The 27,307-nt window shown below is 39.6% G+C and overlaps 1 protein-coding gene across 1 annotated transcript; it reads right to left on the reverse strand.

Moving 5' to 3' along the window:
• Positions 1 to 6,626: 6,626 nt before the first annotated feature.
• On the reverse strand, positions 6,627 to 20,578 carry tbx21 (T-box transcription factor 21). Its single transcript, XM_004080643.5, has 6 exons — positions 19,686 to 20,578; positions 10,892 to 11,046; positions 9,261 to 9,382; positions 9,019 to 9,177; positions 8,041 to 8,102; positions 6,627 to 7,736 (listed from the first exon to the last, which is right to left on the reverse strand). Exons 1-6 carry the CDS (start codon positions 20,231 to 20,233, stop codon positions 6,923 to 6,925), a joined length of 1,860 nt encoding a protein of 619 aa, XP_004080691.1. The 5' UTR covers positions 20,234 to 20,578; the 3' UTR covers positions 6,627 to 6,922.
• Between the last annotated feature and the right edge of the window lie 6,729 nt (positions 20,579 to 27,307).

Consider the following 27,307-nt stretch of genomic DNA (forward strand, 5'->3'; position numbering starts at 1 on the left):
CAACAATTTTGTTGTACCCAATTTATTTTCTTTCCATCTTTTTATTTATTTAGAACAAATAAATATAATTAACAAAACAAATGACAATTTGCATAGTTACACAAGTACTTTGGATGAAGATTAATTACTTACTACTTATTCAATTCACTTATTTATAAACATGTGCATCCATTTTAAATATTTATTTGGATTATTTTACGGCTACTTATAAACCAGCTCTTTTTTTTAGCAGTCATGCATGTATGTATTTCTGCATGTCTAAGACTGTTCCCCCCAAATATAGAAAATTAAAACAGGCTGTATTATATATGTGTAAATATATATATACAGTCTTATAGAGTCTTACCTTTAAAAATACTGAAAAATGAAATGTAACAGCAAAGGTGTAGAGAAAGGGTCCATCCTAAAGTGTCGGAACATTTTTCTTTTTCTTTTGCCTCTGTTTTGAAAACCTTTTCCTCATTTAGCCAGATGCAGAGTTTTGAAGTGAGTCTGATGTACAGTTTTATCAGACTTAAGGCAATTCATTGGTTCCCTTCTCTACCTCTGCCGGTTCCAAGCCCGGTTTGAGAAGGTTGCGTCAGGAAGGGCATCCGGCGTAAAACATTGCCAAATCTACCATGCGACTCGTTCGCTGTGGCGACCCCTGATGGGAGAAGCCGAAAGTGGAAGAAGGCAATTCATTGGTTATAAAGAAACATTTATCATTTCAAATAACTAATTTTCTTTCACTGCACAGTAACATGAAAATAGAATTGTATTTTGAAAAACATAAATCACTTGAAAGGGTCAAGTACTGTATATAATTTAATCGTTATTTTATGAAATTAAATAGGAAAAAGAATCCCAAATCAAGAGAGAATTTAAAGGTGAATGATGCAAACAGAAGAACGTTCCAATTTTTTTTTTTTCTTTAGCACTCCTTAATGTAAACGATTTTTATTTTTCCATTAAAATTAAACCTTTATAAGAACATAATACAGTCATTTAGGTCTTGAACTTCTAAAGGATGAGATAAAAGTTTGTAAAAGACAGATTCCAAGATTATACGGCAATATTGTAGGTCAGAAAGTAATTTATCTGTGTCCCGATTAACAAGAATGGAACTTTATTTTATTGTTAAACAAAATAAACATATGAAGACATAGACTATTTTTCATCCTTTAGGCCTCTCTTGCAGTCCCAAAGATGCTGTAATTTTGAATAGAAAACATCAATGATTTTTACTCACGACAATAATTATGAAGCAACAGATCTATTTGGGCTTTATTGTTACTTATTACTTAAAATCCTGGTAGCTCTGTAGTTTCTTAACAGACCACAAATTTAAGCCCATGCATTTTCTTAAAGAAAGCTTAAGATGTATTAACTTCTTTAGCATTCAATATGATTATTTCAGCATTATTGTTTCTTTTCTTACTGTTCCTAATGTGCTCTCAGTAAAAAATGAACTGATTTATTTTTTAATAAATGATTTTACTTATGAGTAGATAGAAGATATCAGACATTACTTATAATCTAAATTATTTTTAATGCATGGTAATTAATTATCCATAAAACTATGTGGTATGTCTCTACGTTTCAATGAAAAAAGAAAAAAGCTCTACGGATAATGTCTAAGGCATGACCAAGTCTATGAGAAATATTCAATGAAATTCTGCAAATTTCCTTTTTAATGAATTGTGCCTTTGTGATGTTATTAGAATAGAACGTATAAGTTATTTAAATAAAAATCCCATATATTTAGTCGGATCTAAATATAAGGCTGATTAAATTTCTACAACAGCCTAGTCTTAAACGTCTGAAGCTGAACATTTTCAGAATTTTATGAAAGTGCAAAAAAATAAAACACTTAAAGCCCTCTATAAACTGTGAGTAATTTTATGTCTGTCTCTGTAAATAACAAATTAGCCTTGCTTGACACAGAGGGCCGTCTGTTGCCCCCAGTGTTGTCCATGTCCATTAGCACACCTGGTGAGGACTGAGACACAGACCTGTGATCAGCCGCGACTTTAGCCTCACTCTTTATTTTTGTCACCAGACTTAGAGTGGAGCCTCTGTCAAGCAGTGTCACCACGTGATAGATCCTCAGACCGAGGGGAAATTCAGACTGTCTGTTGGGTCACTTTGTGCTTCCTGTTTACCATGCACTGCAAGTGTCAGTGCCATGTCCCTTATCCACAAGTGAGTGTCCTAATCCTAAATCCAGCTGATGGTCCAATTGGGAGTATCATGTTGGGAGTATCCCATTACAAAAGTGATGAGTAAAGAAAATGTTATGTGTGAATAAATGTATACATTCTAGCTGCTGCAACACAGCTCTGGGGGCTTTTTTCCTCGTTGTTTTGCTTTAAGATTTTTTGTTTATTTAATTTTCTACAGTAATAAGTTAAAGTAACACTGGTTGTGGCGTAATGCAGTGTCAGGCTTTACTAATAATTTTAAGTAATATTTTCACATTACATCTTCACCAGCTCTTTTATGACACTTCAGTTTAGTTGTTCAATGCAGTGAACGCATGAGAATTACCAAATGAAAAGATACCAAAAATATATTCTTTTCTCAAAAAGCATTTTTTTAGTGTTTCTTAAGCACACAGGCCTCAGGTCCCCTCTTTTGGTCTCTTTTTCTTATTGTTAACTTTATTGTTAACCTCTATTGTCATTTTTATTAACTACAAGGTCTAAAGCTGAAGGTTCCTCCTTTAAATCTGCAAAATGTACTTTCACTAAACTAATACTATTTAGTCATAACTGTACTATACTTTGTGATATGTTCGTCACTTGAGGTGTTTTGCTTTACTTTGCAGATTGAACACAGAAAGTAATTTAAAAGTAAAACAGGACTCACGTAATCTATTACAATCTTGAGATAGTATTATTGTAAATTGAGAGATTTCTTCCATCCATCCATCCATCCATCCATCCATCCATCCATCCATCCATCCATCCATCCATCCATCCATCCATCCATCCATCCATCCATCCATCCATCCATCCATCCATCCATCTTCTGAACCCACTTAATCCTTTTTAGGGTCATGGGGTTGCTGGAGCCTATCCCAGCAACTGTTGGACAAAGGCGTACACCTTGAACAGGCCACTATTGCAGGGTGGTAATTAAAAAAAAAAGTAAACTGTAACTAATTTGCTCAAGATTAATTGTGAGATGATTATGCACAAGGATTTTTGTGATTTTAGGATCTTCGTTTTTTGTCATGTTTTGTCACATTAGGTTTAGCTTTTAAATCATCCACAGCTGTCTTAATTCGTGTTATTTATCCCTTAATTATCCCTTCTTTACATTTTCTGTTTTGGTTCTCTCTGGTTTCTGTCATATTTAGATTTATTTATTAAATGATTACATTTCCGACACTGACTCTGGTCTCTCACAAACTGGGTCCTCATCCATCAATTCCTGACAGATATCAGTCGTTTGGGTATAATTAGAGGAATTCTTACACTTTCCTATTTAGTCATTCTTTACTTTACTAACCCGCTGAGACCTTGTCGAGGTTTCTTCAACCAAAGAGCCACAATAGAGGGGTAAAAGAGCCATGTGTGGCTCCGGAGCCTCAGGTTGCAGATATAGCTAATCTTAAAAGCATATATTTGCTTAAAAATAGAAAACTAGTTATCTTTTGCAATCAAAATGTAAAAAAAAGTTTTAAATCGCCACAATTTAGCTTTGGGGTTCGGCTGGATGGCTCAGTTGGTTAAGCAAAGAACTGGCCCCCTGGGAAACTTTCACACTTCTGCCTAACTATGAAGCCAATGGGGGCACAAGTCTGGGTCCACCTCTGACATTTTCTAGCCCAGATAAAATACAGGGTTGTTTCAGGAAGGGCATCTGGTGTAAAAATCTTTGCCAAACCATTTGATTCCTGATGGGATCAGCCAAAAAGTGAACAAAAGCAATTTAGCTTTGAGTACAGCTAAGGTAATAAAATCTTGTTCCAAAGCTTTAACCAGCTGCAACATTTATGTAAAACTTGCCATGCTATTAAAGCTGCTTTTGACTTATATGAGAACTTTCCACATTGACTTACTGCTGTGGGTCAGAACCTTGAAGACAAACAAGTTTGTAGTTTGTTGTCAATGTGCAGTCCCTGGATATATTTGATTTATCCTATGCTCTTTAAATCCCCACAAAAGAACAGATTTTGAGTGATTTTAAGTGAAGTTGTTTTATATCGTTTAAAAAAATAAATGACATTCAGTTAATAGAACTACCTGACTGCTACAATGGATATTTGTGACTTGTGTGACAAATGAAATGAAAACTATTTCCTTCATGAGTCCACAGTGTGGACCTCATTTTTGATACACTGCATCTAAAGCAGTGGTCCGGAGCTGCATGTGGCTCTTTCAGCCCTGTGCTGCGGCTCTCTGTCTGTTATGGGAAGGAAAGTACTTCTAAAATGACAGTCAGTGGCAATCTCGTGGGGGACACAAAATATCCAAAGTTTTTTTCCTAGCCTGAAACCACCCATTTTCGCATAAAATAAATTAAATTTGCGTTATGGCGCCTCTACTATCCTGTCAACTTGCTGCTATGATGACCGTATGTTGCGCTGTCTGTGTAGAACACGCTGGAGGGGGGGCTTGCAAGCGGGGGAAAACAACTTGAAGCTGCAGAGGATGTGAACAGGTAGAGAGGTGGGGGCGGGGCTTAGATTTACCGCTGATGATTCCAGACCCGCAACAAACTAACAGCTGCATCCTAATAAAAAGTAGTTGTTATTCATAAAATTGATATACTTAATTGGGTTTACTGGATTTAACCCTTGTGCTATCTTAGATGACCCCACCCTTACATTGTCGTGTTCTCCCTACCATGACAAAGGTGGATAAAGGTGGAAAGATTTCATGTAATCCATGGACACCAGTGAAGATCACAAATCATTGAAGAAAAAAGGTTCAGAGCACTGTCTAGTGGGTCTAGATGACCCAACTCCCAACGTTAAAGTGCCTAGGATAGCACAAGGGTTACAGAAGAAAAAATATAGAAACGAGTGGACAAAAAATCAAAGGAAACATCACGCTCACAAATAATTAAAAATAAATAATTAAATAAATATCTTGACAGCATTTTGAATCAATACAAGTATCGCCAAATGAACTATCGCGATATAACGGCGAAACAATTTTTTTCAACACCCCTAGTCTTGCGGCTCCCTGTGCTTTCATTTTTGTGGGAAACTGATCCCAATGGCTCTTTGAGAGGTACAGGTTGCCGACCCCCGGTCTAAAGTGATGACACTGACTTGAGGAACTCTGAAAAATGAAGTGCCTAAAATCTTTAAACTGTAAAGTTGAGGCTTTTTTTAAGTCCACTACTTTTTCTTGATTATTTCTGGCTCTCTTTTTTTTATCCATGGATGTTTGTGCAACGCAAAAAGTGTCTTAATATGTGAACCCTGTGTAATAATCTCTATATGAATGATTATTGGTTTTAAAGAGCATAATGTTGACCTAAACCATCCCACCTGAATCTTTGGTGTTTTGCAAACTCTGCACAAATGTTGTGTCATTTGAAGAGAATAAAAAGACATTTAACGCAGGAGACAGAACTCTTTTGTAATTTCAATTCCAGAGAAACTGTACAAAAACGATCTCAATAGTATCATGGCCATGGAAAGTTTTCAGAACGTGTATTTTCAACATTTTTGGGGTTATTCAGTTATCAATCAAAAACTTTCAATGGACTCTGCAATCGAGAAATCCAAAATGAAATGCACAGGACCGAATGAAACACCACCAGAAGAATGGGAGCAAATTGAATCAATAGCAGGAAGGCGAATAACCGGGAGTCAAAGTACAATGGCAGGACAATCACAGACGTACACATCCTATGTCAGAACCCAAGTTATAACAAATACTACATCTTCACTTCGTTTTAAAGGTGCACACATCTTGTATAAATAACATTATGATCAATTGCATCATCATATTATCATATTATTATATTTTTAAATTGATCAAATCAATTAAGAAAATAATATTTCCCCCACAAGGTTTAAGAACAGAGAACAAATTGTTTTTGACAAAAAGTGAAACGATTGCAACTAGTAACTTTTGATACATTTGGTTTGGAAGAAAAAGGCAGCAGATTATTTTAAACTGCAGATTCATACTTCAGTGTGAGGTTTTATTTTATTGTTGCTCATTAGTAACTGGTCCTTTGTGTCTTAGTTGCTCCTATAAAAGTTGTTGGATTTGTTGTGTCTACCTGCTGTAGATCTTTATTTTCTTACACAGACAAAGATATACATATATACAAAAGGCCAAAATGATAAACATTACCTCAGAACATGCTAAACAGTCTTACCTCCCCTGAACATCCTCAAACACTTTGACCTCTGAGCCATCCGCCTACAGTGCTCTTCACTGACCACTAGTGGGAGCTACTCCATTTGCACTGGGTCTAATTGGAGAGTGGGAAGTGTTTTTTTGCCAAGTATTAACAGGGGAGATGAACGTGAACATATTGTGAAGAGATGTGCGAATGGTTGGGGGTTAAAGGAAGACACAGACAAGACATGGCAAAAGAGGCAGAGAGTGTTTGATGCAGAAAGAACAGACAATCCCCGCAGGCATCTGTCAGAGGGCAGATATGCAGATCTCTTCTTTTTTGTTCGTTTTTTTTTTTTTTTTCAAATCTCCAGATGTTTCAAAGACTTAAGTCACACCTCTGTTTGTCTGCTTGGTGTTACTGCGTGACTGCAGGGCAGTGTCGCGGTCACATCCGCTTCTATTCACTTTGACAGATTCCTTGAAAGTTCCTTCTGCCATCATCTGAGACTTTTGAGAGTCTCGGGAGCTGGGGCCTCAGATGAGGATCTGTGTGGTGATGTTACTCATGTGTGTCTTTGAGGTCAGTAAGGGGGTTTCAGGAGTGACTGCATGGACGTGGGAGGTCTTCAGTGGGTGTAATAGCTATAGTAGTCTGCATCGCTGTTGCTGTCTTTGTCGCAGACTTCTGCGCTGCGCGGAGGTGGGGAGTTTTCAGTGCTGGACGTGTAGGGTGACACCCTCCTCTTCTTGCTGTCCCCCACACCGCCCTCAAACAGCCCTGAGTCAACTGAGTCTGCGGATTTCACAGAAGGTGGTTCGAGCCAGGGGTCCTCCACCCCCACACTGTCTTTGGCCTTATCCTGTGGAAGGGGAGGCTGCAGGGACTCAAGGAGGGGTGGAGGATGCAGCCTAGGATGTCCAGGTGAAGTAGAAGATGATGACGAGGAGGACGAAGATGATATGGGTCTATACCAACCCAGACTGGGACCGGGTTTGTTGGGGTGACTGAGGTACTGTGGAGTGGGTCTGCTGGTGGTCCAGCCTGTAGAGGTGGCTCCTGAAACAGACACACTGGAGGAAGCAAAATGGTGGTCTGGGTAGTAGCTGAGGGCATGGTGTGCAGATGTCTGCAGGGGGAAAGGCTTGTAGAAACCATTTCCCGTGAAGTCCCCCTCATAAGGGGAAGCGAAGTCAAGCCGGTTTGGGGCCACAGTCTGCTGTGGTGTCAGGTACCACCGGCTGTGGGGTCCGGGGCTGGCGGGCGCGTCTTTGTGCTGCTGGCTCATGCCCATGGGGTCCCGGCTGTAGAAGCGGCTCTGAGGAAGCGGGCTCATGTACTGTTCAGAGAGGTAACCTTGGGGGTAGCAGCCCCCTGGCAGCAGCTGCTGGCTCTCTATGGGGGAGGGGGTGAGGCGCTCAGAGTCAGGAGGAGCATAAAGCCTGGCCATGAGGTAAGGAGGAAGAGGGCAGAGAAGAGCGTGTGAGAGGAAGAAGAAAAAGAAGAAGGTGTTATTTCCTGCCTAAACCTCAAACAACTATCAAACATCTCACAGCCTTTCACACCCTTTCCCTGCAGTGTGCTCAGCAGCAGGGCAGTAATTGCATCTATTTTAATATTGAAAAGGTGATACAAGTACTTAGGCATTTACTTGCTAGCAGAAATACAGTTTTCTCAGCCATGCAAGGTTCACACAATACAGGATTCACTGCACTTTACAAATGAAGCAGTTTACAGATGACTTACGTGTCGTAATTGTCTCGGAAACCTTTAGCGAAGGGGTTATGGTCTATTTTCAGCTGAGTGATCTGTGTTGGGAATAGAGGGGAGGCGATGAGAACGTGTGCAAGAGAAAACAGCAGAAGCAAAGAGTCACAATGGAGTTAGAAAAAGAGGTCACTGACTAATTATTAATGAGGTTAGGATGCTATTTCTTCTGATACTGGAACCACTTGATCTTTAGGACCACACTGTGGGTAAACACTTCGACAGAAATGGCCTGGCTCTTTCCTCATCTTTTCTATTCTGCATCAAAAGAAACTGGTGCAGTTTCTGAGAGGTGTACTGAAGACAGTACATGAAAGGCCGAGATTCTGTGGTCACCTGTGATGAGGGAACTCCGCGCTGAAATTGACGTGTCCCATCCCACTAACTCAAGCTAAGATGTGAGTCTCCATATGTATTTTTAATGTATGCATCTATGAACCTCACAACAAAGCAATTTCCATCATAAGCCATCTTGAAAACATTATTTTTAACACCAGAGCTTTAGCTCGAGGGTTGACGTTTTTTCAACTACTGTAACTATTTAACTATTTACGCAATTAGTGTAAATGGAAAATGTCTTTGCACTGATATGCAACACTTTAAAGTTGTGAAGTGCATACGCAATCAACGTAAATCAGCTGATTCTGTCACAAAGAAAAGCAGCTTTGCGCTGTTATGCAACACTTTATCTAAGTAATGTGTTGTGTATCAATGCAAATTTATTTTTTGTCAGAATCAACTGATTAACGTTGATTGCATAAACAGTCTTTGACTTACAGTTACAGTAAGTCAAAGATTGTGTGTTATATAGATGTCAGCGGTGATATCTCCAGTGGTAAAGGATCAAGCTGCTGTATTAGTCAAAGAAAAACCATGCAACTCATCACTATTCTCTGTGGGAAAAGGAAAAAAGTGAGCTTTAGTGAATTAGGATTTAAAGTTGGCATAGTGACTCACGTCTGCATTCTGATAAGCAGTGACAGCGATGAATTGAGTCTCAGGGAAAACGAAGGTCTGTGCTTTGGATGACAGGAAGGGATCCTCAGAGCCGTCCTCCTTCACCTCCACGATGTGAAGACGAGGCTGGTACTTATGAAGAGACTGGAGGACGATCATCTGGAGGCGAAACCCCAAGATGTGACCTTTAAAGTTTTCCATGACAATGCTGTGAGGGTTGGAAGGAGGATCTCAGATGGTACCTGAGCTGTGTTGTTGGTGCTGCCCTTGTTGTTGGTGAGCTTGAGCTTGCTGAAAGACACTTCCTGTCTCATCCAGTGAGCTCCAGTGTTTGGAGAGTCGGGGTGCATGTACATTCTGTTCCCTGCAGCCACACAAATACATTTATTAGGCCTGCACAATAAATCGCAAAATTATTATTATTGTCGCAATGTCAGCCTGTGCGATACACAGATCGCGAAAGACGGTGTAAACTGCGATCCCTTAGATGTTCGTCTACTGCGTAGACAAGGGTCATTTTTCTATTTAAATAATGGTGTTGCAGTGAAATGGAGACGATGTATTAGCTGTTTTTTGGTTCTGCTATTTGTTCATGCATCAATCATCGCAATATTGATCACTAACATCGCACAGCAGGTTTTCCTCATATCGTGCAGCCCTACATTTAAAGCATGTTTTCAATACTATATTTTATTGTTCCTACAGAAAAAATGTGACTTCCTCCCTTTTATTTTGCAAAGTCAGAGGTTTGATCCCCACATTGCCATCAGTTGCAGCAGTCAAGTATGCTATTGTCCTTATTATTTTAATGAAATGTTGAGATCTAGAAGCACCAAAAATGTTTCCAGTGTTACCACAGTGGTACACTAACTCTACATGTGTTTGCTGCTAAAGTGTTTTATTAAATTTAATTGAGAGAAACTGTTTTACCACAGTTTCCACAAGGAGCACATCAGCACCTACCTTTCTACAACACCTGGCATATGTGTGACAACACCTTCCAGTAGAGCTGCTCTCTATTATTTAATTGTGGTTTGTCTACCAACAATCACATCCGAAATGCAATCTCTACAGCTTTTTCTTTCTTTCTGAGGATAAATGCACCAAATTAGTAAGTGATTGAAACTGATTTTGCTTATTTCAATGTTTATTCTATTTGGATATTCTGGTTTGGTTGTTGTCTTGGTGTCTTGACCTTAACCTTTTACTATTTTGTTTTTCTTTTTGGTGAATTAGGCAATTGTTTTGCTTTCATTGATCTGCCTAACTCCAAATCTAACAAAGATTTTGACAAATATGGATTTACAGAATATGCACTTTTCATTGGTAATATTGTTAATATTAAACATTTTTTAGCAAATATCCTTTTTTGTTCCTCAATAACTGCAAAAGCAACTATTAATACCTCTACTTTTTGCCCTTGGATGTGTACATAATTGCTATATTTACCATTTATGTGGGTCTCAGACTATGTATAAACAGAACTTTTGAAGACACAGAGTCTGATGCACTTTGATATGTTATAAAATGTTTGATTAAAAGCCATAAAAGTTGAACATAAACATCCGGAGGGAAATTGGAAGTCCACAGTTTATCAGATCCCTGACTGACAGTGAGAGAGCATTAAGGAGATGCCGTGGCTCAAACAAGCTCCATCTATATTTACAGGAACCACTACAAAACCTATCATTTATTTAGTTCATATATAACTAAAGCTTTCAGATAAAGTGCCATATTTTTTTGGCTTATCATTTATCTAAATTTGTACATAAACTTTAAATTTTACTTTGCAGTATCTTCTCCATGACACAAGTGTTGTAAATGCTTTTTCAGTGATCAGGGAAAAGTTTGACGTGTTCTGTTAGGACTTTACCTGGCATGTTGCCCTCTGCTTTCCCACATTGGACCCACTTGCCGCCCTGGTACCTCCAGTGATGCTGATCTGCCAAAACCACGTCCACATAGACGTTGTAGTGGGCAGAGGGGTCCAGAACACTGATATTGAAGCTCAGGAAGGGGAACATTCTTCTGAATAAACACAAGAAAACAAACATATTCAGAAATGTTAAGTGTGCAGTCAAGGAGAGACACTGCTACAACCTCAAACAATTTGGGATATATATATATATATATATATATATATATATATATATATATATATATATATATATATATATATATATATATATATATATATATATATAGCTATTTAATACAAATCCCCATCTGAACCTCCCCATCCGAACCAACATCTCTCAATGATTCTTTACTATCTGAAGACTGTGAGTAGGAGTGGAGGGATGGGGGCGGGGGGTGACACTGTAGGTGAATATTTAATGTTGCTGTTAATAAAAGATGCCCTCAAAGATGCTCGTGATTGCTGGGGCTTTATATGTTGAACTCATTCTGACCAGCGAGGGCTTCAGTGAGACGAGGTAACCGGGAGGTCAGGGTGCCCCGGGTTCACGGCCGGGGGAAGGAGCAGAAGGGGCTGGGTTAAACCAAATGAAAATGACACGCAGCTGCAAGACCTGGCCTCAGCACGACAACACCACAAAGACGCCGCCGCAGACGGGCGCAGCTGATGCATGTGGCACAGACAGGGAAGCTTTTAGAAGCAGGAAAAGAGTAAATCCTCATATTTTTTGCACATCTCAGTCTGTTGTGAGTGATTTTTTCTTTCACTCTTTTCACAGGTTTTAAAAAGACTTTAGTAACCCCATGTATGAAGCAGTTAAATGTTTTAAATATGTGCTAACAAGTATGATTAAACTGAAACTGGCAGGTTGTTAGGAGTCACAAAAGAAGGAGGGAAACTTGTGGCTCCAGCACATTGTTGCACAGGAGTGGTTTTATTTCTCTCTTTTTAAAAACACCTTTTGTTTGTTTTTGGGCAAAGTTACAACCAAAAATGAAAATAAATGACAGAAGAGAACCTGAAGTTGATTTAACTGGTCTTTGCTCATTAGTTTAATGAAGAAATTGTTCAACTTTGACCAGGTGGTGGTGCAAGAGGAGAAGTCAAAACCATATTTAAACCCTGAGGATGGATCTCTGCAGCCCAACTATATTCAACTTACTTTTTCTTCATTGAAATTACCTGTCCAAGTTTAAACTTCTGCTTTTTGGAATCATCAAGACATTACTCTTTACCATGAGCAAAAACAACCTTGCTATTTAAATATATTTTTTCCTATTGCTGACATGTTAGTGATTCTGTCTCAAGTCATTTTACACTTACACATATTGACTTTTGTAAACAGTTGAAAAGGACTAACTTGCCTGTGTGACACGCCTCCTAGTGGTTACTTGCTGAACTTTGTCCGACTCTCATAATCTTTGTTTTTGACTCAGTCTGGATATCCGAAGGTTCGTCATTACTTACTACTTTAATTTTCAAATTTAATAATATAGTTTAGCATATGTAATTGGATATATTTACTTACACTATTGCTTTTACAGGCATGTTGGTTTAACTCCATGTAGTTTTTAAGGCGATTCCAGGGAACAGATCACATGACAATTTAGGTTAGAATTGTTTAGCCCCTTTACATAAATTGTAAAAACGTATGTCTAGAATTGACAAGCAAGGTTACCTTTCTCCTTGAATCTGAGCAACAACAAACCCACAGTGGACACAAAGTCTGAGGTCACAGCTAACAGTGGTCCACTATGTCATACATTAAAGACATTTATTTGTGTTTAAGACAGAAATGTGGTCATTGTCGCATGGGAACACAAAGTTGACAAGGAAATGATCCAGAGCGCTGCCTATGTGTGACACAATTAAAAATCGTAATTATTTATAACAACATGAATCAAGGTATTTTTTTAAATTTTATCTCAATTCTGACTACTGCTTTAGACTAGATTTAGTTTAAAAAAATGTTTGTTCTTATGTTCTTTGGCCAGACAAACCCTGCAACCCAACGGCTCCTAGATGAGTCTTTCAGAATGAACTGCCGGTCTAAAGGAACGATGCCACATGGCTGTCAGTGAAACACAATCATGCAAGCAGCTCTTCAGTGGCTCGCAAAGAACAGGTGAAGCGGCTCCTCTTCCAATGCAGTGCTCAATACCAGTGAAAACAGAAAGTCATGTGACGGCGAAAGTAATCTCGAAAGTCGATGAGAAGTTATTGTTTTACTCCGCTCATATTGTCAGTTCACTTATAATGAAGCTTTTATAGGAAATCAGAACTGAAGATAGGGGGAAACCGTAGTAAACACATCACAGAAAAGCATTTGCATGTGGGGGAGGCTTTCAGGCTAGAAGCTCAGAGTGGAGGCAAGCGACACATACATTGGTTTAGGAGGATATTTTTAGAGATCTGGTAATTAGTACAGCTTTGACGCAACTATTTTTCACCATATTTATAGGGAAATGGTCTGTTTTGTTTTTTTAACTGTCTAACGTGTTCATACCGCAGCAGGAAGAGGAGCTTTGTTCATGCAGCGACCCAACCTGCCAACACGCCACTCTGACTCATGAACACATGACAGTAACAACAAATGTCTTGTTCGCTCTTAGCCTGCTCAGGTGTGTTGTGCACATGAAGACTCATAACAGTAGTTTTTTCTGACAAAATACCGTCGAGACCAAAGAGTGTGGTGAACCAGCGTGTAATACAGATACAGTGACATTTAAGGAAAAAACAGCTAAATAAACTGGATGTTGGAGGGAGTGGGAGAAGAGGGGTGGAAGGCAGGAGGAAACCGTGGGGGGAAGTGGAGGTTATAGACAGGGAAAGCAAAGAGCAGAAGGTGGAGTGACTGGGGAGGAAGGGTTTGTCCTGGGGATGGAAAGCAGAAGCTTGAAAGGAGGAGAGTAACCAGCGATTCACCAGGGAGAGGAGTTTTCTACATGGGTGCACCCGCTGATTCATCCGGACAGGAGCTCAGGTCCGTTTTTTGTCACCATGCTCGCGCTTGATCATCTGTGACGAAAACATGCCAGTCTACAGCTGCTGCCGGACATGAGCACTCTTTCAACACGAACACTATCCTGTTGTTTCTGTATTGACTTATTGCATATGAGAGGTGAAATGTCTTCAAGACATTCAAACAAGTCCGGCTGTCTCTGTTAGCACGTAGGGAAAAGGCTCCAAATCTTCACCGTCCCTTTAACCACTATTGATGCAAATATGCATCAAATCACTTTGGCTCCAAAATGACCTTAATTTAGTTTAAAAAAAAAAAGAGAATTTTTTTTTTATCGCTGGAAATAGATTCTTGCGTTAAAGGTATTGATGTGCAGGAATATTCAGATTGAAGCTGCAGAAATTGATATAATATAAAGCAAAATTATTTTTTGTGTTCTTTTTTATGTACAAATCTTGATTATACAACACTAAACTTTAAAATTACACTAAAAAGAGTCATTTCTTAACAATTGTTTTTTAGCAATCAGATTATAGTTCATTTTTGATGAAAAACCAATAAGTGTGCTGTGTTTTCCTTAACTAAAAGACTGAAAAAAATCTAGAGACTTAAATACATTTTACCAAATCCAACCAACTTTAACAGACCTCTCAGACTTTTCAGCTGCAATACAGAGAGACAGGGCGGCAGTTTAGCTCAGGCGGTAGAGCAGGTCGTCCAACATCTCTCAGTGTTTCTTTACTATCTGAAGACTGTAAGTAGGAGTGGGGGGGCCACAGAAGAATTTCCCCATTGTGGGATAAATAAAGTATCAATTATATATTATTTACATTTTGCGTTTTTGCAGAGGTCAGATCTATCTTTAACTTCACTCACTAAACAATTTTTGTAATATTTTTATTTTTAATTGAATCTTTGAAGGTCTTTCAATATGTTTTTTAAGTTGAAAAATGTTTCTGTCATGTAAAGTGCTTTAAAAAATTAAGTTTGATTTGATTTAATTTGTTTTCCAAAAATCGAATCTCTGCCTTTGTTAGGACAGCTTTTTTCTGGGTATTAAACATTTTGTCAAGAGTGATCATTAAAGAAATGTACTTGCTACTCGGAAAGACACTAGGTTAATATTTTGTTGCTGTTACCTTATTGTCTTATTCCAAACTTTTGAAAGTCCATCCTTCTCCAGGGTAAAAGATTGCAGAGAAAACAACAGAGATTTTAGAAAATTAAAGTTGCAAAAATTTAAAACAAGCAATAAATAACAAACGAACTAAAACAAAAAATGTTTACATGATGCATTTGTTTCTTTGGAGCAAAAAGCTTTGTAAGTCTTAAAAACCGCTTGGTTTATGTTTGTGCAGCTGCATCTAAACAACCCACAAGCCTTCAGGAGCAAGAACGGTTCAGAGATGTTCAGTCGTTGTTCACATCACCATATTCGGCAAAAAACAAACAAACGCAGCATCTAAAAACTTCATGCCAACTGTGAAGCATGGTGGTGGAGGTGTGATGGTTTGCAGCGGAAAGATCTGTGCATCTTGCAGTAATTTATTTGACTCCTGGAACTAACCAAGGGAAAGGCAAAGGAGCAGCTGCAGATTCCCCACACTATAAAAATTCACGCCCTAAAGAAAATAAAAAAATTAAGAGATAGCTGCTGAGGGCGGCTCAACAAGCTTAATTACTTCTGCTTTATGCTTTTATTTTTTCACAATAATGACACACTATAAATATGTCTGATGTTATCATTCATCCGAAGCTACATTTCCCTAATCTGTAAGGTTTGCAATGCATGGTAAAAATGTTGAAGCTGAAAGATTGGACTCTTTATGCGAGTGGACTTTTCATTTGTCTTTCATAGAAATGGAGCATAGCTGCCAGTGACACAAAGAGACTGAACAAACTGAATAGAAAGGCTGGCTCTGTAATCGCGTGCAAAATTGACACATTTGAAGCTGTGATGGAAAGGAGGACTTTGAATAAGCGCGCATCCATCATAGACAATCCTGAACATCCTCTCCATCCTGTACTTGAAGGTCAGCGGAGCAGCTTTTCCAAGAGGTTAAGGCAGCTTTACTGTCACACCAACCGCCAGAGGAGATCATTCCTGCCTCACTCCATTGGACTTTACAACTCATCATCCATTTGCCATAGATAAACTCATTTGATGTCTGTTTTTCTAAAAGCTGCTATCTGACTGATTGCTTCCCTGATTTTGTCACTCATTGTTTGTTTGTTATTGAGCCTGTACACGGAATTTCCCAAGCTGGGATCAATAAAGTAACTTGATCTTATCTTAAATAGTGGCAGTGTGGCTAAAATGTGTTTAAACCATGTTGAACCAAATTAGCAATGAATATATAAAGGCTGAAATGCACACGTTGGTCTGTACTTGTCAAAACATTACTGAGCTGCTTTGTCTGGGTTTGTCCTCAGTCGTAAGCACATTAAAGTCAAAGACCTTAAGTCATTCTTTTTTCCTAAAACAGCTCTAAACCCAGCTCACATTTAAATACTTTATGTGGATTCAGTTTGTATTTTATTGACTTAAAAAAATATATGTTGATATCAGAGTTATTAACCATACAGCTCATTGTTAGTGGTATCTCTACATTATTATTGGCAGAGGTTATTTGCACAAAAGGAAGTGCTCATTTATTGGGTTGAAAATATTGACACTCAATGTTTCTGTGAAAAGCTGCACAAGCACCCATAGACAGCTGAACAGGAAATGACTAGTCATACTGTCAAAACCTTGAAATAGTCCCACTTCTGCTTTCAGGCAACAAGACAGAAAATGAGTAAATATGACTCCAAACATTCCCCAAAAAGGTAACTTGAACCTTTTTTTTGCTTTTTATGATTTTCATAAAAATAAACAAAGAAGTGATCAAAGATTATTCAGGTGATGTGCAAAAATCAGACACCCACTTTAATTTCCTTTGGAAAGACATTTTTTAAAAGTCCACTAAGAGTGAAAATGTATTGCTGACTAAATGAAACACTGTTAATAATGAATTTGATAATTTTATAAGATGGAAAACACAACTGAATGCCAGAGAAAGTCAGATAGTGTCTTATTAGTGTGTACATTGTCTCAAAACTTCATGTTTATCTGATCCTGCAGCTTGTGATTAAAAAAAGGAACAAAACTAATCAAAGGAATATTTTTTTCTCTGAAGCGATACCTCGCATTAGACCGCTTAGAGTCAGTGGAGCAAAGAGAGCAAATAAGCATGATTCCTTTAGGTGTAAAACTTCCCTTAAACGTGTTAGGATGGCGATAAATTCCCTTAAAGTTGTTTGTAAAGTACCACCTTAATCATTCCATCTTTCCAAGAAAGGTATTTCAAAAGAACAACATTAAGCCTGATCCTTTAAACATTCTGAAGAAGTCTAAAGAATAAACTTCATTGCATAATACAAAATATTAGTTCAAAACTTTTCATAGACATGTAAACAAAAAACAAAATTATGAAAAAAAGTGTTTCTTGGAAACCACGAAAGGGAAAAAAACAAATAAAAATGATTTCAGAAGTAGTGTGGATTTGGCCTGAACAGAATGAGAAAATACTTCTCTTTTGTGTTCAGCTTCTGTCACCTTTAATCCTGTTAAAAATCCCTTAATGTAGAGAAAAAAATATTATTATTATTTTTTTATTTTTTAGAATTTTTTGAATTTTTTTGACATCAATGACCAAGATTTCAGACTGACAAATAATGCTCTTACGCTGCGTGCCGCAAGCCGCTTTAGTAAACTTTGCCACAGTTAAGCGCAGGCTGCAAGAAGAAGGCAACAACCTGTGAGGTGATCTGAATTTAGCTCATGAGAGGTGCAGATGAGTTTGCCCCTCTTTGCTACAAGTCATAAAAATGCGTCAAGATTTCAAAGGCCAGGTGTGGTGTGTGAGCAAAACTTCTGAGAGATGAGTCGAGCTGTACACCTAGAGTCTAGCGGAGACTGAAGAAAGCAGAAAAAAAAGAGAATCTAGTCTTTTACTTCCTGAACTTCAAAGGTTCCCCTCACTTCCTCAGCAGAGCCATCTAAAGCCCTGGTGGTGTTTGACCCTTCGCTTCACATTCCTGTGCTTCGCTTCCATGTACACCTGTGTTTTGATTAACATTGCAGAACTCGCAGACTCCCAAAAAAAATCACAGCCCTTTATTTTAAACCTGAATCTGGAGTAAAAGTTTAAGAAGGACTTCGAAGAAGGCCACGACTTTACCTTTAATTTTAATTTTTGCTGCTTTAGAAAAAAATGTTTTTTTCTGTCACTACTATCACCTAATGTTGTGCACTTCTCACTGTCAAAGGGAAATTTTAGATGAAAGGATGTCAGAATTTTTGTCATTTGTGGTCCGTGGTCTTTCTTTTCTCTCACTTCTTTTGCACATGAAGCTCACATGTGGAAGGATCACACCTCTGCACAACGATCCCAGCCCCTGTTGTCATTGTGGGTAGTGTTTGCTGAACAAAAAAAGTCTCTCAACTTTGTGCAGGCGACACTTTCTTTGCTCTGAGGCATCTCTGAAATTAGCTGCTTTATAATAAAACACTATTAACTGCATGGCTTCGCTGGTAAAGGCTGCTGACCACACACAGCCAGTGTTTCTGCAAAGGAAACTGCCATGACTGCTCACTGTCAGTTGTGAAAGGGCACATAAACAAACACACACATATGCTCGCACACAGACTTGGACAGAAATAATGCATACAAAGAAATTCATCTTAAAATATAATTTCAGAGAAACTAATAAAAATGTTGATTTTTGAACCTATTAAATGGATAAATGTGAAGAATTTACACCAAAATCTGATTTAAATTACTTAAAAGAAAGAGTAGAAGTTGCCTTTCAGCACCACTGCCTAAGAATACACCTTGAAACTGGATTTATGCGCTTGAAAACATTCAAAATTCTGCATTAAGGCCAAAGCAGAATAAAAAATTGAAACAAAATCCATAAACGCCTTGTAGTGCTTTGGAGGAAAACCTCAGATGAGTGAAGTCAATGGGAATATCACTGTCATATTATGTTCACGCTACTGTATTCTGCAAAGATCCAAGCCATGAGAAACCTTTGGCCTGAAACCTTCTGTCAACCACGCACGCGCCATATTAGTGAATTAATGCTCATTGACGTGACTGCATCTTGATGCTCGTTGACCCATCAGAACAGCCCGCTAGCACTAACTCTTTCCAGTCCGGGAGCGCCTAAAATTTTGTATTTCATCCAAACATTTCAATTTTCAGAAAATTACGTTTTTTTTTGTTTAACAGCTGCTTATCATCAGTTTTTCTTTTCTCTTGGACACTTTTTTTAGTCTACCTTGGATAAATTGGAGGAAAAAACTTCTAAACCTTAAGTTTGAAGCAGAAATATACAAATTAAAGATAAAAAGTAGACTATTTATCATATTTTGTTTTCTATAGGACTGTTTTCTGCTGTGCTAAAGGGAAAGGTGTACAAAGGTCAAGAAGTGACAGCTTCATTCACTTTTAAAACAACCGTTGCATCAATCAAGTTTTAATTTATAGAACAAAACAAAAAAGTATAATAGAAGTTTATAAACCAGCAACTTTGATTAGCGTATTTTCTGCACAAATTAAAAAGTATTTTAAATTTGTAGTTTAAAAAAGTTGGCAGCAGCTCCAACCATTGATGTGCTGTAAGAGCTGTTAGAATCAAGTTTATCATCGTAAAAGAAAAATTTGCTGGAGGAAAACATTCAAATTAATTTAAGAATAACTGCAGTTTTTATTGGATGAAAGGAAATGGATAACTGCTTACCTGCCCTGTTTGGTAATTATCATCTCGGTTTGGAACTTGTGGAACTTGGCCCACAGCGGATAGTTATTGAGCAGCGCCTGCGTTTTGCCGCACACCTGTAGCCCAGGTAAAGGGTAGAGAGGCGATCGCTGGTAGCCGTGCTGAAAGCTCGTCGGGTAGTTGTCCGGGGTAGATGCGTACCCGTCTTTCCCTCCCGCAGGAAACCCGTCTCCTGCGGTCGAAATGAAACCCTGCGCGGCTCCGCTCCTCGGCGGAGAGCGCACGCCGCTGTAGGGACAGCTGCCGAGCGTCTGCGCGTAAAACCTGCCGGGCTGTGGTCCGTACGCTCCCATCGCCTGTTCTGAGTGGTAGGGCAGAGACAGCGCGTCCTGGCCGCTTGGAACCGAGTCCGGATAGTAAAACCTGGCGTCTTGAATCCCCATCTTAAAGTCGGCCAGATCCTTGCCGCCGCGGTGGAGGTGACTGCTGATGTCGGTGCTCTTTCCGAAAGTTTGCGTTTCAGTCCCATTCAACATGCTGAGGTAGAGGTTGCCACCTATACCGCCCATTTGCAGCCTCGCTCCCGCACTGTGCCAAATGTCATAAGTTTTGCGCAGGCGTCCAATTAAATCAAAACATTTACAAGGTAAAAATAAATAAAAACAAAGCAGAAACTGGACTGTTTTTCTCACCTATGACTCTAAGCGCACAGGCATAATGTGAATTTTCAACTCCAGTTGTTCAGAGGAGTAAAAACCTTCCTTTTTTGCTCAAAAAACTTTTTCTCTCTTTCCTTTTTTTGCCCACCGGAGTGAGAGGTTATTTTTTCTTTTTATTTGACGTGCAGAGACTCACACTCATGCTCCACTTTCTAACCTGTGATATAGTAAGTAGTCATATTCTGGAGGTGTGTCTGATGCAAGGAGGGGAGGAAACGCGATAGGCTCCACACATGACAGAGCCATCCCCTCATCAGAGCGCACATTACGCGTAAACAGGCACACACCCGCTGCCCTGGAACTGCTGGACTGTAAAAGCCCCGTTTGAGGAAAATCTTTTTTTTCCGACAAATGAATCCAGGCCACTGGGGAGTTAAAAAAGGACATAAAAGGGGAGCCTTTTTCTTCTAAACGCCGTACAAGTGTCTGAAAAATTCCCGAATTTGTTGCAGATGAAAGCTTTTCACATTAATAATTCAAGCTATGATTTTGTTTTAGAGCTGAAAAGGAATAAATTATGAGTAAAAAAATGTTGTTCTAAAATAAATCCCAGCAAGTCAATTCTAACATTTTCCTTTGGGTTCAATTCATGTTTTATTTTTTATTTTTCGTTGTAAATGTGATTCTTTAGTTTTAAATCACTGAGATGATGTCAGAAACCTGCACCGCCCACTCTTTGCTGAAGGCTTGCGCACCGTTTTTGATTTTTCCTTCACAATAATCAGTTGCAGAATGAATCAGACAAATTTACTTTTGTTTTTCCATCTTACTCACTAAATTTAATTAGTTTCTCTATCATTTTTTGAAGACAGTCATCAAGTAAACTAAAAAATAAAAATGTAAAACAAAAATCAAGGAAATGATTTCACTACAACTTTCTAAACATATAGAGTTTCTAAAAGCTTTTTGGGGGCAGTGACATTAAAAATAATGAAGATGAATGTTTGAAACCTGTTTTTTCTCATCACTGAAAATCAGACCTTTTTCTAAAATCTTTTGAATTAATTACTGCCTGATGCTATACAAGCAATTCTCTTTACATGTTGTTCACTGGTGAAAAGCTAAACAAACAAACAAAAAAAAAACATTCACCTCAATGTTTCCACTTTTATCTATTTCACCCCTAATGTACTGATTTGTCATTTTTGTTCTCTTACCATTAAATGCATTAATATAAATATTTTTTTAATAAAAGAAACTTGATTTAGAACCAGCAACTCTGAGCTATTTGACAAATTCAAGCTTTATTATCATTGATTTGAAGATATTTTCTTATCTCTGTTCAATAAAACAGTTCTGGCCTGAATTGCTTTGTGAAGTCAATTGGCATTAAATGCTGTCAAAAGACTATATGCTCTCACTGGTTTCTGAGCAAAAGCACGTCCATGGCAGGAAAACACCACCCAGAACTTCAGGTGAAGTTTCAGCGCAAAAGGACTCTCACAAACATTTCCTGAGTTTGCCAGCGTGTGACGCCGCTTGAAACATGTCAGTGTGATGAGGTCCGAGCCTCTGAGAAACCGGATGTGGTTTCCCTCATGCTCCATTTAAACTCTGCACTCTAGAAGTCCTTCTTGTGACTCTTTTGTGATGACCGAGCCCAGCCTGGACACAGGATCAACTTCATAAACACAGATGAAAGAGATAAACCCGAGGCATTAGCAGTTCTGTATGTGTGTGCCCACACACACGTAAACATTAATAGATGAAACCTCCCTCCAGTGCAGGTATGACACCGTTATCCCCTGCAACACTGTCACTACTCTAATCCCACTTCCTGTGTTTCTCCTAGCAAGGTGAGCTCACAAGGGCGCAAGCTGAAGTCATCAGTGTTGACACTAGTGGCGAGAGGGCCACAGTGTGAGCGACACCACGGCTGCCATGGGTACCCAGGCGTGTCTCCCCCCCTCCCCAATGACTGGAGACACTGCTTCCTCTGCACTCCCTGCTTCCGGTCAGAGCCTCAGGTCGTCACCGTCTGATCAGCTTTCATTTTCAGAGAGGAACAGGTGGGGTTCTACAGCAAATCAGCTTTCACTGATTCGCACTGTTTATTTTATTTCTTTATTTTTTACACCAAATGCTCTTCCTGACACAACCCTGTAATTACAACACATGGTAGACCCACATGGGCAACAGCATGAAAGACCCACACTGGATTTTGTAGCTCACTGTTCCCCTGGGAAGTGAACCTTGGTTGCCAGTCCCACACCCAACAAACTAAGCCATCTTTTCAATAATATGCATTAAGTTATTCAGTATCCTCTCAGTATCCTTTTTTTTCTCTCTCCTCTCCCATGTTCTGATGTTAATCCCCAACCAACATTTACAGTGGAGATTTGGGATTACCACTCAGGGCAGAGTCTCATTGAAGACCACATCTTTGGGATTTGAAGCCAACAAAGAAGTTAAAGAATGTTGCAGTTTATCAGATGACCACAAGGTTGGGTTTTGGAAGAGAGCAATTTCCCATTAACCATGTAATTGTTAGATTTTTCACAGACAAGTCTAGTTTCAATAATGTATTTAAAATGTATTTGAAACTACAAATACATTTGCTCTGTCTTCAACGGCTGATTTGATTTTAAAGGAGTGAGAAAGAGTATCTTTTTTTTTGCAGACTCTGCTTTGTTACTGTATAATGATCCATTTTTGGAAAACTGTTAAGATGGGTGGTAGGGCTGCACGATATGAGGAAAACTTGCGATATGCGATATTAGTGATCCATATTGCGATAACGATAAATTTGCGGTAAATAAACAAATAGAAAAATAAACAAAAACATCATTCCCATTTCATTGCAACAGTTTAAAAATTATACTCCAAATGACCCTCATCGACATGGGGGACAAACGTCAGGGTGGCTAACCCTGGTCCTCAAGAGCCTCAACCCTGTCTGTTTTCCAATTCTCCCTAGACTGCTCGATAATGATAACCAAAATCAGGTGTGTTCAGTCAATCAGGATGTTAAATCACTTGAGTCAGCCAATCAACAGCAAGCTGGTTAAGGAGAGCTGGAAAACAGGCAGGGTTGAGGCTCTTCAGGACCAGGGTTAACATAATAGGCCTCCATCTGATTGGTCAACAATGGGAAGGCGTCCATCTGATTGGTCAAGGCATAAAGGGATTTATTTGATTCGTTAAATGCTTCAAGCTGCTAGAAGATTGTTTTAACACATTTTGGGTTTGCGATTTATTGCGATATTCGCCGTCTTTCGCGATATGCATATTGCAGAGCTGGATATTGCGATAACGATAAATTTGCGGTATATTGTGCAGGCCTAATGGGTGGACTAATTTTTGTTTAATGTTCCCATTCTATTTCAAACTTTTTTTTAAACGTCTTTAATAATAATAGGTACTTTATTGATCTCACAATGGGGAGATTCTTCTCCGCATTTGACCCATCCCCTGGGGGAGCGGTGAGCTGCAGCCTAACTGCTCTCGGGAGGCAGTAGCGCTAAGGGCCTTGCCTAAGGACCCTCACTGGGTGATGTTCATTGCTCAATTGATATGGTAATTGACTCAGTACCATTGTTTATTCCCCTCCGGGAATCGAACCCTGGATTCCTGCGTGATAGCCGCTCACCTTACCAACCCAGCCGCTTTATTTAAAAAATAAACGTCTATAAAATAAACACATTTTCCTTCTTCCGTTTTCCATTAAAACTCAAATTCTGCTTTTGCAAACCATCTCTCATTTGTTAATTTCTGTTGAATTGAAAGATGTTCCTCTATGGAGTATTCATGCTGAACTGAACCGCACGAGATTTCATTTGCAAGTGACCGGAAATCCTCACCTCCAAAAGCAGACCAGGGGTTGCTTTCTTGACACCAGATTTCAGGTGAGCATTAACCCTTGTACCTTCTTTTAGGGGGGGGGGGGGGGGGGATTGTTTGTGCCTTTTTTGAACATTTTGGTGACTGAGACTGACTTTTTGTTCAATTTTTTAAATCGATTTTGATCTTTCAACTCGGCAGAACAAAATGGATTTAAAAAATTGAACAAAAAGTCAGTCTCAGTCACCAAAATGTTCAAAAAAGCCACAAAAAATCCCCCCCCCCCCAAAAAAGAAATAAAGCGTAATAACTTAAAATTCAGAGCTGACTTGGATGCGATTCATCTCTCAATTTCAAAAGGGGGCCATATTTTTTTTCAGCTCTAACAAAAGTTGGTGCTCAAAGTTCTTGGAACTTATTCCAGCTCTTTTTGGCCTGAAATTGAGGCCAGCACAACTGAAAAGAAGCTTCCAAGCAGCAGATGTCGGTGGGGGAGTGTTGAGCCTTGATGACAACTGTCATCACCAGCACATCAGGCAACACTGTCATCCAGTACCTTCAACACCCTGCAGATGGCAATATCATCTAATCCGCCCAAAACAAGACAGGTATGGTAACGTAGATAAAGATGCGGACTTGTTGCGCACAATCACAGTGTAACAACTAACGTTAAATGTTCGTTCAAATGTGTGTACTGGAGTAAAGACTACACATATTCAATCAAAACGGTTATCGAGTAAAGAGTAAAAGTTGCTTATCTTTTTGACACTCAGTGGCCAAAAAATACTTGCGTAAAGTAACAAAGTCCATTTACTCAAGTACTGTACACCACTGTCCACCACTGATTATAGAGCCAATTTTAGCAAATTTTAATTAATTTGACATATATTTTTTAACATTTTTATAAATTTGTTTATCGAGGTAATTACTAATGATCTTTGCTGTTACTACTGGCAGAGTCTTACGCTGTGTTTACACTGAACGCGATTCTCGCTGGAGAGGTGGCCAGTTTTAATGTTAAGTCAATGGTACAGACGCAATCTCAGGTCCTGCAGCGCAATTTGAGTGGGCCAGAGTTAAAAAAAAAATCTGAACACTGGGAAGGTCACCGCGTAGCATCAATCAATAAGGGACTCAACTTTGGGCATGTGACGTTTTCTGTGGCAGCCAATGACAGCGGATAGAAAACACATCCAATGTAGTGAATTGATCAATAGTTCTTCTGAACTTCAATTCAGTTTCTTAACCCACTGTATCCCGTTTTGGGGCAGCAGGGTTTCAGGAACCCGTCCAAGCTACTGTTGGGTGAAGGCGGGTACACCCTAGACAGGTCTGTGTTCTCCCCATGCGGCTCCCAGGAGGCAACCTGGTGGCCAGACAGAGCTGCTGCTAGATGGAAAGACAGCCGGCTCCTGAACTTTAAGATATTTTCATTGAGACAATAAAAAAGGTCCCCTGAATTTATTCTTGTTTTTATATTTTCCCTTTTGGGTTAACAGCCAGCTTTCAAACTCGGTCAGAGAGCTTGAGAAATGCAGCGGCCGTCTTACAGACAGAGCAGCGGGAGACAATGAATGGGGAAAATCTGAATGATCCCAAACATGAGGACGTGATTACAGTTGTTTTTATAAAGCTCTTAAAAATAAATAAACCTGATCTCTCAACATCATAAATGTTTTCTATGCATTGTAAATGAGAGAAACACAGACAATGCTCCATGTAGCTGTTGGCTAAAAACATTAGCTGGAAGCTCCTCCGACCCGCTCAGGAACACATTTTTGGTGAAGCGGCAAGCACAGAATTTGCCGAGTGGCAAAACAGAGACGGCTGACGTGAATCACATTCAGTGTGAACACAGCATGAAGTTGTTGCAGTGCCCAAAGTTACCCCTTGTTGTTTCACAAAACAAAATTTGAATTTGAATTGAACAAAAGGGACTAAAAACATAGTGTTATTTTTGAATTTGCAAAACGACTTGTTATGCTCCTTCCCTGACACTAAGTGGAATGCCTCTTTTTTTCTGTACCTCCTGCCCTCATCATCTAATCTATCTCATGCAGCTTACTTGAGTAAACAGGTAGAAAAGATCCTCATGACGTAGTGATGTAGAATTGTATGACTTCGTGGTGGTTACCGGAGGTGATTAGTTGAACGGGTTTGGTGCGGTGAGTGATACGGGTGTAAAAGCAATCCACCGCATGAATTTACGTCACCTTGGAAAGGTTCTGGTTGTAACTGAAAGTTCTCTTGGGTCCATGGAGCGGTGGACTGATTAGCACTTCCAGCTGCTGAAGGTAGAGAGCTTGAAGCAGCCTTAGCCGACTGTTGACTAGTTAGCTCAACCAGGGTTTGGGAAATACTGTCCAAACGGCGAAAAAGATCTTGCGGTGCGGAAGCCATCTGGTTGAGTGATTCAGCTTGGCAGCCAAGAGCTAAACCTTGCTGCGAGACGGCAATGCGGAGCCCTTCCGGGTCAGCTGGGTCTGGGTGTTGGCCAGTTCGTTCTGTCATTGATGTCGTAGGCGTAGCAGACCCAGTGGCTGAAACCCGGAAGTAACTCACGACCAGGAGGTACTTGGAATAGTTTTATTTTCCAAGAGATAAATAAAGTTTCGGGGAGAACGTGGTGAGAAGAACCTCCATGGAATGCTCCTGATGTTCTTGGAACTGATGACGGTGAGGACAGTACGATAAGCTGAGGACAGCGGAGCTTGAGAGGAGTGACGCGAAGATGCGTCGGAGCGTGGAGCCAGAGGGAGCGAGGCGTGGGCGCTGAGGACAGCGGGACCAACTTGAGGCGAGGCGTGGACGCCGAGGACGGCGGAAACAACTTGAGGCGAGGTGTGAACGCTGAGGACGGCGGAATCAGCTTGGAGCGACGCTTGGAGCTCAGGAGGATGAGGAACCAGCGTGACCAGTGGAAAGAACCTGAAGATGAGTACAAGGTGTGGTAAGTACAAGAACTTTGATAATTTAGCAAAGACTAAAAGGCCAGATTTAAGCACCGGAGTGAGGATAACGAACTGGCGCTGGATACTGGTGAGTAGCTCCCTTATGAAGGCCGGCAGGAAGATGAGGAGTTGAAGATCAGCTGGTTCCAATCGACAGAGCAGGAGCGCTGGGAGGGGGAGGAGACTGACAGGC

Source organism: Oryzias latipes, chromosome 19 (assembly GCF_053564925.1).
Source record: "Oryzias latipes strain Hd-rR chromosome 19, Olatipes_Hd-rR_3.1".
Taxonomy (NCBI): Eukaryota; Metazoa; Chordata; class Actinopteri; order Beloniformes; family Adrianichthyidae; genus Oryzias; species Oryzias latipes.

Coding starts and splice junctions, on each gene's coding strand:
- tbx21 (XM_004080643.5), bottom strand. CDS start 20,233: ATGGGCGGTATAGGTGGCAACCTCTACCTCAGCATGTTGAATGGGACT. Junction 9,178..9,260: donor GCACCAACAACACAGCTCAG/GTACCATCTGAG, acceptor TTTCGCCTCCAG/ATGATCGTCCTCCAGTCTCT. Junction 8,103..9,018: donor CTGCTTATCAGAATGCAGAC/GTGAGTCACTAT, acceptor TTCCCAACACAG/ATCACTCAGCTGAAAATAGA.